This window comes from Falco naumanni, chromosome 14 (assembly GCF_017639655.2).
Source record: "Falco naumanni isolate bFalNau1 chromosome 14, bFalNau1.pat, whole genome shotgun sequence".
NCBI classification, from domain to species: Eukaryota; Metazoa; Chordata; class Aves; order Falconiformes; family Falconidae; genus Falco; species Falco naumanni.
In genome coordinates this window covers 735,591-751,433 of record NC_054067.1, presented here as the reverse complement: position 1 = coordinate 751,433, position 15,843 = coordinate 735,591, and the positions used below count along the sequence as shown (strand labels likewise).

General features: G+C 59.4%; 3 protein-coding genes across 5 annotated transcripts in view; 1 reads left to right on the top strand and 2 right to left on the bottom strand.

Moving 5' to 3' along the window:
* The first annotated feature begins 4,401 nt into the window (after positions 1–4,401).
* LOC121097271 lies at positions 4,402–6,400 on the top strand. 2 transcript variants are annotated; one of them, XM_040614062.1, is made up of 3 exons: positions 4,402–4,530; positions 4,874–5,039; positions 5,253–6,400. In XM_040614062.1, the coding sequence occupies exons 1-3, from the start codon at positions 4,406–4,408 to the stop codon at positions 5,565–5,567; spliced, it is 606 nt and encodes a 201-aa protein (XP_040469996.1). In that variant the 5' UTR covers positions 4,402–4,405; the 3' UTR covers positions 5,568–6,400. The 2 variants fall into 2 exon arrangements, with proteins under 2 accessions (XP_040469996.1, XP_040469995.1); XM_040614061.1 differs by having other exon boundaries at positions 4,874–6,400.
* Positions 6,401–6,711: 311 nt separating this feature from the next.
* Positions 6,712–11,096, bottom strand: RPS4X (ribosomal protein S4 X-linked). The gene is made up of 7 exons (XM_040614066.1): positions 10,915–11,096; positions 10,628–10,705; positions 9,908–10,088; positions 9,396–9,493; positions 8,214–8,385; positions 7,437–7,594; positions 6,712–6,870 (listed from the first exon to the last, which is right to left on the bottom strand). The coding sequence occupies exons 1-7, from the start codon at positions 10,915–10,917 to the stop codon at positions 6,769–6,771; spliced, it is 792 nt and encodes a 263-aa protein (XP_040470000.1). The 5' UTR covers positions 10,918–11,096; the 3' UTR covers positions 6,712–6,768.
* A 3,251-nt stretch (positions 11,097–14,347) lies between these two features.
* The window catches only part of HDAC8 (histone deacetylase 8), a 38,253-nt gene continuing 36,757 nt past the window's right edge, over positions 14,348–15,843 (bottom strand). For both annotated transcript variants that reach the window (XM_040614059.1, XM_040614060.1), the window contains exon 11: positions 14,348–14,887. In XM_040614059.1, coding sequence (XP_040469993.1) covers positions 14,865–14,887 — 23 coding nt within the window. In that variant the 3' untranslated portion in view covers positions 14,348–14,864. The remainder of the gene's footprint in view (positions 14,888–15,843) is intronic.

Below are 15,843 nucleotides of genomic sequence, written 5' to 3'. Positions count from 1 at the left end.
GGAAACTGGCCACCAAATCAGGGTGGCATAAGGGTGAAAAGGAGAGGGGGCACTTCTGGAAGTGCTTTTCTGCCTTCAATAGAGAGATATTTAGAGGGGGCTTGAGTTTTTAAATCCCTTCTATGACTAGAGTTTTGTTGCATTTTAAAACCCTTCTATAGCACAGACATTTACACATAGGGGCAGGGAAACGGCTAGGAAGAACCATAAGAAGAAAATTTTAAAAGCAGCCGGGTACAAGAAACACAGAAAAGCATTGAAATATGATTAATAGACAAAGTGGTACAGGGCAGAGCTGGCAGAAAAGTCACAAGTTTTGGGGAGCCAGAAAGGTAGGTAGGCTGGCAGAGAGGGAGACAGAGGCGGCGAGCGATAGGCAAGGGCAGCAGAGGTGGACCCAGCCATGCAGGAGAGAAGGCGAGACTCACCACAGTCCTGGCACCGGCAGGGGATGTTCACTGCCCCAGTGCTTGTCTCTCCACCTTGATGTTCCTCTGCTGTGAGGCTTCCCAGCAGCTCACGTGTGCAGCTGGCAGAAGTGGCTCACTGCAGGGCCTGGCTGTTCCTTGCTGGAGGCACCTGCCTGCATGACCCCCTTGGAGTCCCTCCCTCAGCCAGTTCCCCTTTGCCAGCTGCTTTGGGCAGGGGTGCCCAGGCAGCCCCTCTGCAACTGGAGCCCTTCACACAGTGGGGCTGGCCTCAGCCTCACTGGGTGCACCTGGGGCTGCCCCAGCCCCAGCTGGAGCCTGTGGGGAACAGAGGCCATTGCCCCAGCCCCACAGCACAGCAAGGGGGGGACACAGGCATAGAGGGCTGGGTTTTAGGGGAACTGGGGGACCCACTGGGATCAGGGGCCACTGCCAAAGCTCCACAGCACATCACCCCCTGCTCTATGCCCAGGGACAGCAAGCACATCCAGGGGCACAGAGGAGGCAGGAAGTATTTATTAATTAATGGACATGAGATACTGGCAGTGAGTTGGCCACAAGTGCCCAAATGCAGCAGCACAGGGAGAAAAGATAAAAGAAAAGCAGGAGGAAGGACAGAGGGAGCTGGAAAATGGGATGCTGCAAACAGGAAGGGGACAGGGAGTAGGACAAGGTTGTCAAGAGAGGAGAGTGGAGATACTGAGCGAATAAACACAGAGAGAGGAATAAATAAGAGATGGAGAGGTGAAAAGGACCAGCAGGACAAGAGACAAGACAAGGGATCAGGAACAATTCTAAAGTGAAAGGGAAAAAAAACATAGTCAAGAAATATAAAATAGGAATGGGGAGCTGGATAGGGGTAGATGCAGAAAGAAAATTTTGAAGAGCAACAGGGTACAAGAAACACAGGCAAGACCTAATGAATAGGGACAGGGAGGCAGGAAGAGTGAGATGTAGAAAGAAAATGTAAAAAGTGACGGGGGTGCATGACTGAGAGAGAAGAATTAAGTATTCTAGGGAGACAAGACAGAGGGAGATGGAGAAAGACAATTCTGAAAGCGAGAGAATGCAGGAATCAGACAAGAATTAAAAAAAAGGTAACGGAGCTGCACAGAGGAAGATGTAAGAAGGAAATCTGAAAAGCGACTGGGCTCAAGAAACAGGCAAGAATGAAAAAAATAGGGATGGAGAAGCAGAAGAAAAGTATCAAAAGCAAAAAGATGTAAGAAACATAGGCAAGAATTAAGACAGGGACAGGGAGCCTGATGGAAGAAAACTGATGGGTTGACCTTATCTGGCTGCCAGGTGCCCACCAAGCCTCTCTATTGCTCCCCCGATCAACAAGATGGGGAGGAGGAGGAGAAAATCCAACAAAAAAGCTTGTGGATCAAAATAAGGACAAAAAGATCACTCGCCATTTATTGTCACAGGCAAAACAGACTCAGCTTGGAGAAATTAATATAATTTATTGTCAATCAAAATTGGAGAAGGACAACGAGAAATAAAAGCAACTCTACAAAACACCTTTCCCCTGCCTCTTTCTTTTTCCTTGGCTCAACTTCACTCCTGACTTCTCTACCTCCTCCCCCTAAGCAGCAGAGGGGGACAGGGAGTGGGGGTTGTGGCCAGTTCATCACGTTTCTGCTGCTCCTTCCTCCTCATGCTCTTCTGCTTCTGTGTGGGTCCCTCCCACAGGTCCTGCCAGAGAACCTGCTCCAGCATGGGCTCACAGCTTCCCTCGGGCACATTTACCTGCTCTAGCGTGGGGTCCTCCATGGGCTGCAGGTGGGTATCTGCTCCACCATTCACCTCCACCAGCTGCAAGGGAACAACCCGCCTCACCACGCTCTTCCCTATGGGCTGCTGAATCTCCGCTCCAGCACACAGAGCACCTCCTCCCCCTCCTTCTTCACTGACCCCGGTGCCCGCAAGGCTGTTTCATGCTCAGATTTTTCTCTGTCACAGCTTCTACGCAGCATTTTTTTCAGCCCTTCTTAAATATATCACAGAGGTGCTGCCAGCACTGCTGATGGGCTCAGCTCTGACCAGCAGCAGATCTGTCTTGGAGCTGGAGCCAGCTGTGCCCAGCCTGGGGGCAACTCCTGGTGTCTCCTCACAGTAAACCACCCTGCAGCCCCTACCCCTCCCCAGCCCAGCTAACAACCCCCTGCCACGTAAACCCAATACAACAGCCACCAGCTACAGGGCACAGAGCAGGGATTGCAAATAGGGAAAGGGAACTACTGAAAGAGGCAGAGGGGGAAAAAAAATAATTATGGGCTACAGGCCAGAGAGGGGGAAGGGACAGGGAACAGTTGGAGCCCGGGGGGGACGGGGGGCCATTGCCTGACCCCCGCAGTGGGCCCTGCGCTCCCTCGGAGCCCCTCACCTGGTGCAGAGGGAGCGCGACCACAGCCGGGAAGGCAACGGAGAAGGCTGGTGCTTGTTCAGTTGCACACGTACTGAGTGAGTGCCGGGAGAAGCCTGCTCTGGGGTTCAGGCCCCAACTCTTCCCCTTCCTCTGCTCCCGAGACACCTCGGCATCCGTCCCCGGAGCCACACTCAGTCCGACAGGGAACGGGCAGTCCGCCGTCTGGCTCCTGGGGCGGTGAGCAGAGGTGGAAGCTGCCAAAACCGAGGAATAGGGCACAGGACCCTAGAAGGGTGGAGAAAAGTCACAGCTGGCTGTGCCGGCTTGTGCGGCAAGAATGTATGTGCCTTCAACTCATCCCGCGGGGAGTGCAGGGGCTCACATGCAGGCGCGCTATTGGGATGGGGTGACCCGTGAACCTCTTGATCAATCTAGATGGTGGAGGGCTAATTTGGAGGGCCCAGATGCCCATGTTGCCCCACGATGAGGCAGGCGGGCACCTCAAATCAACGGGGGAAGGGGGGTGGGCGGAGGGGCTTGTACTCCAAAACCACTTTGTGGGGGTTGGGAGGGCTCATACATGGGGGTGCTGTTGGGATGAGGTAACCCCTAAACCCCTTAACCCATCCCTGCGAGGGGAGAAGGGGTGGTGGGAGGCTGCTCTAGCCAGATGCCTAGGTCTCTCAAGCATGACAGATGGGCCTGGCAGGACGTGGGGGGGCTTTGCCCCAGTGCACCCCCCTCCCCCCATTACCCAACCCCAATCCCTTGGCGGGGGGGGAAGTTGTTGCAAGCAACTGGGGCAAAGGCAGGGGAGCGCACTCAAACACCTGGGTCCCTTGGGAAACACCCTTAATTATTTGGGGAGGGGGGACACCTAAATGCCTCGGTCCCCCCTTGTATGTCCCCCCAGAAATGGGGGAGCTCCCCTGTACCCTGAATCCTTCACCCCAGGATGGGGCAGGGAATCCATGGGACAGGGAGATGGATCCACAGCCATGAGCAGCCAGTTTCTCCAGGAGAATGCTGAAGGAAATAGTGCCAAAGGCTTTACTGAAGTCTAGGTGGAAACATCCAAAGCCATCCCCTCATACACCAAGTGGGGCAACACGGCCCCAGAGGCCCACGAATCACTGCAGCTCCCACTCTCGGAGGGAGTACCACACACCTCTTGCTCCCACAGCACAGGAGGCGGTGAGGGAACTGGCTTCTCCTCTCTTCGGTGAGCAGGGCACAGCAGCACAGGCAGGGAGCCAGGCACCTGCCCCACACAGCCCCACAGCCCACACCGTGGCTCTGCAGGACGCAGCTCGGTGGGACATGAGTGATGTCCTGCACGAGCTTGAGGCTGTGATCCAAGAACGCAGCCAGCAGCCGGTGGAACAGCGGCACTCGGCACAAAGCATGGATGCGGCGGTGGCACTAAAACCACCTGCAGCAACTGAGGAGAGCGAGTCTACATTGGCTGCAGAGCCTCAGGGAGAGCCCAGCACAGCCTCTCCTGTCCCAGAGGAATGCCAGGATGGAGAACACATGGATTCTCCCATGTCTGGAGACCATCCAGGAGAGGCTAGTGCAGCCATCGTCTCCCCGGCAGCACACGATCATGAAGGGGCTTTTTCCTTGCCTGAAAATGCTGTGGACGACACCGCCACACCACACCTTGCCCCAGCAGCAGAGAACGGAGACAATGAGACAACTTGTCCCCTGCCTTGGGAGCCTTGGCACCAGGTGAGCCAGGGGCGCGTGGCCAGCACCGAGCATCCCCAGGTACCGGAGGCAGGCGCGGCGCCCAGGGCATGTGTGGCAGGGACATGGCTGGTGGACATCCTCTCCATCTCCTCCCCACCACCACCACCACCCTCTTGCCCACGCCTTTAGTCTTGCTCTCCCCATGCAGGCGACCTCCCAGCACAGAGGCGACACGCAGCCCTCCTCTGGCTGCAGGACCGTAAGCCCAGCCAACCCGACACCTAACACTGCCAAGCCTACCACGAAACCCCATCCCCAAGCGCCTGTTTCTCCCCGCATCCAGTGGCGGATGCTTAGCTCTCCCTTTGTTGTGTTTTTATAGGAGGCGCCAGGGCTCTTGGCCAAGGAGGACGACAAGTGGGAAGACATCAGCCTGGAGCTCTTCCAGGACCCCCACGCTGATCCCCCGGAGGGCCAGGCAGCCTCCGAGCAGAGTGGTAACACATCGCCCTGCTCCGGCTCCAGGGATGAGCCCGAGGATGACCCAGGTACGTCCGAGTCGAGCGCTGCCTCGGCAAGGGCAGGCCCGGTCCGGCTGTCCCGGCGGCCTGCACCCAGGCCAGGGCGGCAGGACTGCGTGCAGAGGGGCTGGCCGTTCCCTGGACACCCCTCCCTGGGGAAAGCCCTCGGTGGTGGGGAGCAGGCAGGACCTTGCCCATTACCTGCCCAGCCCCTTGCCTACAGCTCTCCTTCTTCCACAGGCATCGCCGCCCTGCCGCACACCCCAGCTCGACGGCGACGGCCCTCCCTCTTGCGCAGGGTGCTCAGGGCTCTGCGCAGGGCTTTCTGCTGTACCTGCATCACGGCACAGTGAGAGCAGCAGCGCCCTGCTGCCAGCGGGGACCATGAAGGTGCCGGCTGCCCCTGAGCCCGTGCTGCATGCGGAAGGAGCAGTGCAGGGAGGCACTGGAGGGATGGCTGCCGGGACTGCGCCCCACGCATTCAGCTGCCCTGAGGACACCGTGGTGCCAGCCTCTGCTGGGCCCTGCGTGCTTTCTGAGGCCAATAAAAGCTGACCATTTTCCCCCAGGGCTCATGTGTGCCTGCTCCACCCTGGCAGAAAGACCCGTGCAGGCAAGGCCCACGCCAGCAGGCAGAGCTGGAGAGCCCCTGTGCTCCCTCTTCTCCACGCTGAGCAGAGCCTGTGCCCTCGGCCTCTGCCCATGCCTCTGGCATTCCAGCTCCCAGCCAGATGGGGCCTCCGCTGGCCTCGCTCCACGGGGCCCGTGTCTGCCCGGACCCGCGCAGCCCCAGCCCGCACCCAGTGCCCGGGCACGCACTCCCCTGGGCCCATGGCACAGAGGAACCCCTTCCCCGCAGTGCCGCCTGTGCCCTCGCTAGCGCAGCCCGGCCTGCGGAACTGCCCTTGCTGCCCGGGCACGCTGCACGCCCCTGCCCACCTTGGCCTCTGGGGCCTTTCCCACAGGCACTGCTGCTCTCCAGCCACCCGGCCACAGCCCCAGCCCCTGGGCAGGGGGCATCAGCCCATCCCCGAGCCGCTGCTCAGCACCTGCCTTTGCTGGACTTCCTGGGGCCCGCAGCAGCCCATGCTTCTGGCCTGGCCAACTCCCCCCCGAGAGCTGCCAAGCCTCCACCACCACCACCACCGCTGGTGTGGGGGCCTCCCCTGTCCTTGCTGCCATTGTGATTCCTTGCATGCTCCACCTCCGGAGGAAAGGCACTGAAGAGCAACCCATGACCTCCCCAGTAAGCAGCAGCCAGCTGGGCTCAGGATGCTGAGCACCGCCCCCCGCCAAAGCCCAACTCACCGGCCAATGCACCACCCACCCCTGGCACTGGTCACGGAGCCTCCCCTCTCTGCTCAGTCCCGCGGCCAGGGGCAATCCCAGCGAGCCTCAAGCCTCTCTGGCACCACTGGCCCCAGGGAGAGCCCAGCTGGCTCTTCCAGAGCCCGGCTCCTCCAGCATGTCCCCGGGAACGCTGTCCCGGAGCGTTTCTGCCAGCACCTTCCCAGGAGCGGACCAGCCTGGAGGGTCTCCTACCGCTCCCCCTTGCCCTTCTGGAAGATGGTTCTGGTGATTGCTCAGGTCACCAGGAGTCTCCCCGCATCAGCAGGCCCTTCTAGAGAGCGGAGTGTGGCTTCACACTGGCACAGCACGGCTCCCTCCAGCCCTTGGATGCTCCTCAGCCACTCAGACATTTGGTAAACGGTTTAATTAATACACTGAAAGGACCACGGCTGACCCGAGCTGGAGCTCACCCGCTGCTCTGCTTGGCTGCCAGTCTCTTGTCTCTTTCTTCAGCAATGGTCAGGCGGATACCCTTTCCACGGGGCAGGGAGATCCATGGCTTGTTGCCCTGCGGCAAGAGAGAAGAAGCACCTCAGATCATGAAACACAGGCTCTCCATCTTTGTGGGGGGAAAGCAGCACAAGCCCCTTAGGAAGGTGCTGAAGGCGTACAGGCCTACATCTGCCCCTTCTGGTCGCGTCCATCAAGAATGCACTTCAGCCAAGATCCAAACGCCACCCCCTTCCAACCTGGGAGGAGAGCCCATGGCAGACAGCGAGACAGCAGAGGCATCGCAGGGGAAGGGCGCTCTCAGCCAGAGCAGCTGCCCCGGGCACACCCAGAGCCCAGCGCTGCTCGGCTCCCAGTACTCAGAAGGTTTAGAAAACCACAGGGCTGCTCCTCAGAAACATCCCCATTCCTACACTCACGGATGCTTCCCCTTCCCAGAGCGCTCAGCCCGGAGCAGGCAGAACCACCAGGAGCAGAGCCACAGCTGATGCCAGTGCTGAAGCTTCACCGTGTGGGAAGGCAGCTGCCCACGGACAACACCCACGCCTCTCGGTGTCAGCCAGCAGCCCCCAGCAACGGGAGAGAACCCACAAACCCACCCACATCGTGTCGGTGCAGGCTTACTTTGCCAATAACGAAGATGTTGGAGAGCCTGGTGGCAAAGCTATTGCCATTGGCGTCCTTCACATGAACCACGTCAAATGAGCCAGGGTGTCTCTCCCGGTTGGTGATCACCCCAATACGGCCCAAGTTGGCACCGCCGGTCACCATGCACAGGTTACCTGGGGTGAAGGAAGATGGGCATGACAAGAGCTGGCACCAGGGGATCTGGTGAAGCCCTTCTTCTTGGGCTCTTTGAGGTGCACTGCTTGAGAAGGGGAGGGAGAGAGCTGCACTGGCCCCCGGAGCACCTGGTGACACCTGTATCCCACAGGAACCTCAAGGAGCCAAACCGCTCTCTGACCCCAAGGCCTGTACCAAACATTCCCCAACACCATGTTGGTTGCATGAGCACGAAGGAGGTGCTCCCATACCACTTGTCCCAGCACTGCTCATGGCTTTGCAGCTGAAACCTCCCACAGCAAAGACAGGAATCTCCCTATGGCTGCCCAGAGCCACAGCCCTGTAAGAGCCAAGCTCAAGCAACCTTTCCACCAGCTTCCTGCTTCTATATGGCATCCGCTTGCTCTCAAGATCACTCCAAATCTCTATGCCAAATGTCTCCCACTGCCAGCACATGGCAATGGGAGAAATCCGTTCCAGCTGGATATGCCTCAGGGAAACAACCCCTTTCCCAAGGTTGTCACCACTCTACTTTAGAGCAAATATCTGGCATTAGCATTTAACTTCCATACAGCTCTCCACAGTGGGCAAGTGTTTTACATTGGATGCAGGACCTACCTGTGTCAAACTTTATGAAATCTGTGATCTTGCCTGTCTCCAGGTCAATCTGGACTGTATCATTCACCTTGATGAGGGGGTCTGGATAGCGGATGGTGCGGGCATCATGGGTGACCAGATGAGGGATTCCTTTGGTGCCCACAAAGATCTTCCTTACCTTGCACAGCTTGTACTGCAAACAAAACCCAACACTGCTCAGCTGAGGCAGCAAGCGGCACCATGGACCAGAGGACTATTGTCCCCCAGAGAGCCACCAGCCACAGCAGGCCTCAGACCCCAAGCAAAACACCTAGACACTCCAGGGCTTGCAACAGGAGCCTAGGCAGTGAATTTCCCAGGTCACTGCCCCAGCAATACCAGGGCAGTTTCCTCATTTTGCCCTGAAGCCTGCAGTCAGACAGTGGAGGCAGAGGCTGCCTTTCTTCAGGACCTGAGAGAGATCAGTATCCCTCCTCCAGGGCACCCTGGCTTCCCCCTTGCCCTTCACCTCCAACTCCTTCACAGCCACTTTGGGACTCATGGGTCAACACAGAGCGGTAGCCAAAGGCAAAAGCTTATGACGGGGGAGCAAAAAGGCCCCAAACACACATCATACCTGGCTACAGCACAGTCAGCTCTCCCCTCAGCATCACTGTGTTCCTGCACACCCTGCCCTTAGGAAGGACAGGTGAAGGAGAGTGCACTCTCGCAGCTCAGGCACATCACATGCTTGGGTTAGAATATATATGCAGGAGCTGCTCCCTGACAGTCAGGGTAAGAGGGCAGTTTTGTCAACACTTCTACAGCAGACTGGGAAGGAGTTCAAGGCTTTTGCACCACAGGCAGTAAAATGTTTCTGATCCCTGTTAGCTTGTGGAGCCCTATGCTAAGGCTCACCATGCTGCAGCAGAGCCATCCCCACCCCAAAGCTCCCTGTGAGGATAACCCAGCCCTTGCCAACAGCGGTTATTTCAAGCACCAGACAATGCACTTGCAGTCATCTGGGAGTTGCTCTCGTGTCAGATTTCCACCCACCCAAGGCTTCATACCCCAGCCCTGAAGGCTTTTATCATCTCAAGGGTGGCACAGACACAGCTCTCAAGGAAGACAGCCAAAAGCCCCCATTCAGGACATACCAAAGAGAAAACACCACCCTGACCAAACCAAACTGCACCCACACTTGCGCCAAGCTGAAGCCCCTACCTTGGCCTCTTCAGCTGTGATGCGGTGAACAGCAAACCGGCCCTTGGTATCATACACCAAGCGGAAATGCTCACCTGTCTTCTCGATGCTGATGACATCTGATTTCAGAGGGAAACAGAACAGCAGATGTTATCAGCTATGTTATCCCACACTGTAACTCAGCACACATTTAAAAAGAACTAGGGACAGCTAAATGTTTCAGGCTTGAATGATGGCTCACACAGGCTCACACCTTTGACTGTGATACAGTGCAAATCAGGAAAAAACTGCCACAGGCTGAAGTCTGAACAGCAATTTATGCATGTGCAAGCAGGCTGCAGTTATAGGCTACAGATATCTGGCTTTGGTAGTTGTTGCAGTGCACAACTCCAAACTAAAAACTGCTTGTATTTATCTTCAATTCCACTGGGAAAGCATCTTCCCCTCCCCCAATCGTGCCAGCCCCACAAAACATCCCTCCACCAGTGCAACAGAGCGGCCTGGGGTACCTGCCCCCAGCCCTCCCCGCTCACCCATGAAGCCCGCAGGGTAAGTGATGTCTGTGCGGACTTTGCCATCTATCTTGATGAACCTCTGCATGCAAATCTTCTTGACCTCATCTCCTGTCAGGGCATACTTCAGCCTGTTCCGCAGGAAGATGATGAGTGGAAGGCATTCTCTCAGCTTATGAGGGCCTGTCGATGGACGGGGTGCCTGCAAACAGAAGTCTTCTGCTGGATGTTCCAAGCACAGAAGCAGCATTGACGGTCCCCAGGAGAAGAATGCTACCACCCTGGCAGCTCTTGCAGCAGCACCCAAGAACAGCTGCATGGAGCCTAACTGCTAAGCAGGCAGTGATAGGCTGGAGATATCTTTTCTTGCTATTCACAGCGCCCTTTCGCGAAGTCTTGCCAGCCTCACAAGGCACTGCTCCCAGCACAGTACAACCATCTACTAACCCTCCCCCCTGTGAAGGAAAACCACAACAAGCAGGTTAAAAGAGAGCAGCCAACCACACCACTGCCATATCCCTTGCAAACGGGGGAAACACGGAAGCCGTTTGCAAAGCCCCTAACCGCATGCGTCCCCTTCTCCCGGGAACTGGCCAGCTGCCCCTGCGCACTCCAGAGCGGCATGCCCGAGCAGCGCGGCTGAGCACTCCCTTGGTGAGACCGCAAAGCCGCCTAGGTCCGCAGACAGCGGGAAAGGCCGCTACCACGCACAGCCCGTCCCCAGCCCCGTCCCCGACTCACGAAGACACCCGTCAGCTTGTCCAGCATCCAGTGCTTGGGCGCAGCCACGCGCTTCAGGTGCTTCTTAGGTCCGCGGGCCTAAGGGGCAGGACAGGACGCGTTACGGGCCGCGGCCAGGCCCGGGTCCCCCCCCGCCCCGGGCCGGCCCAGGCCCGGCCCAGGCCCGCCCCGGCCCCGCGCCGGTGGGCTCTCTCCCGCGCCCCTCGACGCGGCGGGACAGCGGCAGCCCGCAGCGGACGGTGGATGGCGGCGGATGGCAACGGAGAGCGGCCGCGCCGCTCCCTTACCATAGCTGCGCTCCGCCGGAAAGGGCCGCCGCTTCCGGACCGCCGCTGATATCCGTGAGCGCGGCGGTTACGCCGCGGGGCGCCTCCTACCGGCCCGGAGGTCCAGCACCGCCCAGTGCTGGGGCTGACGAGGTGCGTGCGCCCTCCCCGCGGGACAGGCCCGGCGCTCCACGCGGTGCCCCACTAACGTGCTGCCCACGGGAGGTGAGGGGGGGCGGGCATCAGACAGGTGGGGTGGCCCCGTCGAGGCCGCTTGCAGGGGGGAAGGGACGGGGCGCCCCGCTTCCAGCAGCGGGCGGCTGTTCCGGTGCCGGGAGGGGAACGGAGGCGGAGGGCGGGGGACCGGATCCCTCCCGGCCCTGCCGGTGCCGTGGGACAGCCCCCCACGTTGTGCTCCAGCGGTTTGGGGGAGGTGTGAGAGGGGCGGGAGTGGCGCGCGCACACGCACCCCCTCCGGGTCGCAGGGGCTCGGAGACTCCGGGTACCCCAGCTGCTCCGGGAGCCGAGCCCGGGATACGCGTGCCAGGCCACCGCCCGCCCCTCGCCCACGGATCCGCCCCGGGGTGGAGCTGGGACTCCACGCAGACCCTCGAACCTGACTCCAGGCCTGAGCGCCCGCTCTCGAAGGCTGCTCGGGGGCCAGCTGTGCCCGGCTGGGCTCCCTGAGTAGGCTGGCGTGTGCCCCGGGGCGCAGGCGGGAACAGAGGTGCCATCCTCGGGGGTGACATGGCGGGGACACTGCAGATGGCACCTCTGGTGCCACCATAAAGCCGGGAGGAGGCACGGGGGCTGTGGGGACAAAGCCTCCTCCCACCCCGGATGGGCCATTTTCCACGGGGTCCCCGGGCGGAGATGGACCGCCCTTTGTCCCCACGTCCAACGCTGAGGTGAACTGGGAAGGGGGCAGAGGGTCCTTCCAGATTTTATGAAGACAGCAGCTTGAGACCTCTGCCTAGGCGGCTTCGCGTTGGGGCGGGCCACCCCTCCTCCAGCCCCGAGGTCCGAGAGTCCCCAGCCTGCCCGCAGAGCCGGCCCTCGGCCCCGGTGGGGCAGCCGGGGCGATCTCCGCGCCCAGGGGCACCGACGGCGAGTCCCCCGCTGGAGCGACGCAGAAGGTCTCCCCCCTCCCCAAGCGCCCTCCAGCCTCAGCAGCCGGCTGATGAACTCGTGATGGGCGAGCCAGGGCTCCGGTAGCTCGTCCGCTCTGTAGAGGCCAAGCTCCAGCACCAATGCCCTGAGCACCTCCTCGTCCACCGGGTCCGAGTTGATGATGCCGGGGCCGGCGGTGGCGGGGGGACGACTCCCCGTGCCCCGCAGCTGCATCGGCTCGCCCCAGCTGGGCGGCGAGCCGGACTGCTTGGGGAAGCGCCCCCCCCCCCCCCCCCCCCGCGGTGCGGTGCTTGCTGTTGAGTTTCTGAAGGGGCACGCTGGCCAAGAGATGGACACCCGCCCGCAGGACCACGGGGGCCGGCGGAGCCCCCCCAGCAGCGGCCGGCAGCTCCTCGGCCCCGGTGCCGGACGGGTAGCGCAGGGTCGCCGCCACCTCGCGGTCCTTCGTGCTCCGGGGGGCGGCCCGCAGGGAGTCCATCTCCTCCGGGGCCTGCGGGGACACGGCAGCTCTCAGCGGGGCGCGAGCGCCCGGCCCCCCGCCCTGGGCGGTTGAACGTGTCCGACGGGGTCCCCAGCCGGGGTGGGAGGCTGGCGCGGGGCGGGGAGCGGCGCCCCGGCTCCCCCAGCGCTTACCTGGGCTCGGCCTCACGCCCCGGGCCGCCCGGGCCGCCGGGAAGGGCGAAGCAGACCGAGGCCAGTGGGCAGCCTGGGAGGGATGAGACGGGGCGGGACGGCTCCCGGGGCGGTACCAGCACCGCCTGCCCCTCCCGTGCCCGGCCGGACCCCCGTGCACCCCACTTCCAGGCTCAGTCCTTCCGTGTCGTCCCAGTTCAGGCTGGGACCTCTCACGCTTCCCCCATCCAGCCTGGACACCCCTAACCCCCACATGTTCTCCCACTTGCCCCCCAACATCTTGGGTGGGAACCCCCATGTGCCCCCTGTCCAGGCTGTGCCCCCTGTCCAGGTCACACTTGTAATACCCATCTAGGGTGGGGGGCAAGAAGGGGGTTCAGTTGGTGCCAGGGCTGACAAGGGTGACATATGTGGGCTAGTGCCCTCAGCCAGCGGCAGGGGAGATTTGGGTGTGATGGGGCCAGCTGAGGGCTGTACCCCCCAAACCTTTGTTCCACCCTTTGCAGTTTTCTTGGTTTGTGCCAAGCTGAGCTCCAGTTGCCCCTCTGCTTTCAGGGCTGTGGATGGAGACAGTGCAGGGGGTGCTTTACCCCCTTGCCTCCGCTTCCCCAGCTGTCTGTGGGTGGCCAGCCTTCCTGGTTTGGGGTGCCGTGTCCCTGCAGTCCCATCTCCAAGTACAGTTCTCCCTGCACCACCGCTAAACTCCATTTAATGCCACAATGCATGACACTTGGGCTTTTTCCTATTTATTTGTTTTCCCAGTTGTGTTCCAGAAGCAGTGCCTGTGCTGAAGCACCTATGCCTGGTGCAGGGACAGAGCCCGTGTGGCCCTCAGGTGGGTCGGAGGGAGGAGCCAGCCAGCTTCTCTGCTCTCTCATACCTCACTTTTCTCCTGGCTGAACTGTCTCCAGAGCTGACATCTCCCCCAGACACCGACAGCCTTTGCTGTGCCAGTGGCAGTGCCAGCCTCCTGCCAGCTGTCACCAAACAAGGCCAGTCTTCCGCCACCCCATCACAGCAGGTGTGGGGGGCACATGGGGGGCAGCAGGGAGGGGGTCGGGAGTCACTGTGGGGACACCGGAGCTACATCCAGCTGAAATCCCCCCATGCTGGATTTCCTGTTGTTTGGATCGGCAGTGAAAAGCAAGAGATCAAAACAAAGCCAGACCAGGCTGGGAGTCCCTTCATCTTGCTGTTTATTCCAGCATAATCTATTAAAGCAACAGGAAATATACTTTCCCACAGTGACTAGACATCTTTAAAAAGAAACAGCACAAGAAAGCTCTGCGGGCCAGGCAAAGGAGGAGACAAGGTAGTGGGAGAGATCTGCCCCAGGTACCTGCCCCCTCGCTGAGAGGTTGAGTAGCAGCTCTCAGGGGGTGCTGGGATATCTGGAGGTTCATCTGAGACCTGGGACAGGAACTGCCCCCCTGCCCTGCATCTCCCTTGACATCCTGGCTAGCGTGCCTGGGGTCTGGCCCCTCTGCACAGGATTTCAGGAGCCCACCCATCACCCTGGGTGGTGGTCTGTGCTGCCTTACGTGATGGGGCTTAGAAGGGACAGTCACAAACGTGACTGTTAGATCTTTGCTTTCCGGTACTGGCTGGACCTCTGCTGAACACGTGAAGTACTGTGGAAAAGAGCACTGGCAAGCCAGGGTAGGCTCCAGAAGAAAGGAAAGGGCAGGAAGAGTATTTCAGATACTTTATTTTTTTAAAAAAATCCCAGTTAGAAGCACAATGGCTGTGCCTTTCTGTGACTATGAGGCACAGCCCATGTCTCGGGCCCTGGATGGTCCTCAGCAATGCTCCCCAGGTGGGCAGCTCAGAGGCTGTGCTCCTGCCAGAAAGCCAATGTGGCACTGGGCTCCAGCTGGGGAAGGTTCACAGCTCCAAGAAGTCCCTCTCTTAAAAAACATTTAAAACCAGTTGTGAGAATAAACTCTTGTGGTGTTAAGTAAAGAGGAAGGAGCAAGGGAGGCTCTGCTGCCACTGGAAGGCTGTGGCTGAAGGGCCCACGCTCCTGCCTGGGTAAAGCCACGGTGCTTGTGGTGCGCAGCAGCTTTTCTTCTTGAAAAAAATCAACCAACCAACAGTAATTTCTTCCAAATTTCCCCTGCAGCCACAAGATTCACCAGCTGCTCACATAAACACACTGTCTTCCCCACCGGAAATGCTCTTGTGGAAACCTGAGCCTTTCTTCTCCACTAAACAACATGCTTCAGATTCCCTGCAAATAAAAGGAGGCAGAAAAGGATATTTCCACTGATACTTCAGCCTGACGGCCTGGCTGGGGCAAGGGTGCCACCCACTTGCCTGATGGATCACACAGTGATACAGGAATGCCAGCCTCGGTGCAGACCTGGATCCCTGCTGGCCCCTCACTCCTTTCGCAGAGGTTGTGAAAAAGACTTTGGGAACTACCAAAGGGAGATCCTGCCACCGCTTCCGTCTCCTGCAGGCTGATCACTGATTTAGGATTCATGGGCAAGCACCAGAAAGGCACGTGGTCCCTGCTGCCTCATCCTTCCTCCAGGCTAGATGCACTGCCAGGAATGCACACCACAGATGCCTGCCTTGCAGCTCTGGAGAGATGCTGTTCCTCTCCTCCTCTCCACCCTAGTGCCATGGGAACTGGTCCCAAGGACAGTACACATGTTCCTGCCAAAGGCGGACCAGGGTCTCACCTTAAGCTTGAAATAAAAAAATTAAAAAAAAAAAAATTAAAAAAAAAATTTAAAAAAGAGTAGCTGTGGCTTTGTGGGACCCCAGGCAAAGCACTGGGCAGTCAACCCTCAATTCTGGAGCAGCTAAGTGTGCTAAAGAGAGCCTGCAGGCTGGGCTGGTGGTCCCTGTCCTCTTCCTGCTGCCTCCCCACCCATAGTTTCCCTTTAAACACGGTGGTTCACATCCCAAGCAGATGATGATGACTTTTCCTGCATGCTGGGGGACTGGATGCTCTACACTTACATGAGCTGCAGCTGGGGCCACAGATGCTGGAGAATGAGGGGATGGAAAGCCCAGCAGCTACCAGCACAGCCAAGCAGGCAGCAAAGCAGCGCTGGGAGTCAACAGTTAAGAGCAGGAGCCACAGCTCTACTGGTGTCAGCCTGTTCAGCACCCAGCAGGCCCGTTCTCCCAGCACTGGCAGTGCCACACACCTCTGTGCAGCCTGGGGTAGGGGCT

Bases quoted from the DNA above. Each gene is read 5' to 3' on its own strand.
- RPS4X (XM_040614066.1), bottom strand. The intron at 10,089-10,627 runs GTGAGTCGGGGA...TTCTGTTTGCAG, and splicing joins ACAAGCTGACGGGTGTCTTC to GCACCCCGTCCATCGACAGG. The intron at 6,871-7,436 runs GTAAGCCTGCAC...CTCTTGCCGCAG, and splicing joins ACATCTTCGTTATTGGCAAA to GGCAACAAGCCATGGATCTC.
- LOC121097271 (XM_040614061.1), top strand. From the start codon at position 4,406: ATGAAGGGGCTTTTTCCTTGCCTGAAAATGCTGTGGACGACACCGCCA. The intron at 4,531-4,873 runs GTGAGCCAGGGG...GTGTTTTTATAG, and splicing joins CTTGGGAGCCTTGGCACCAG to GAGGCGCCAGGGCTCTTGGC.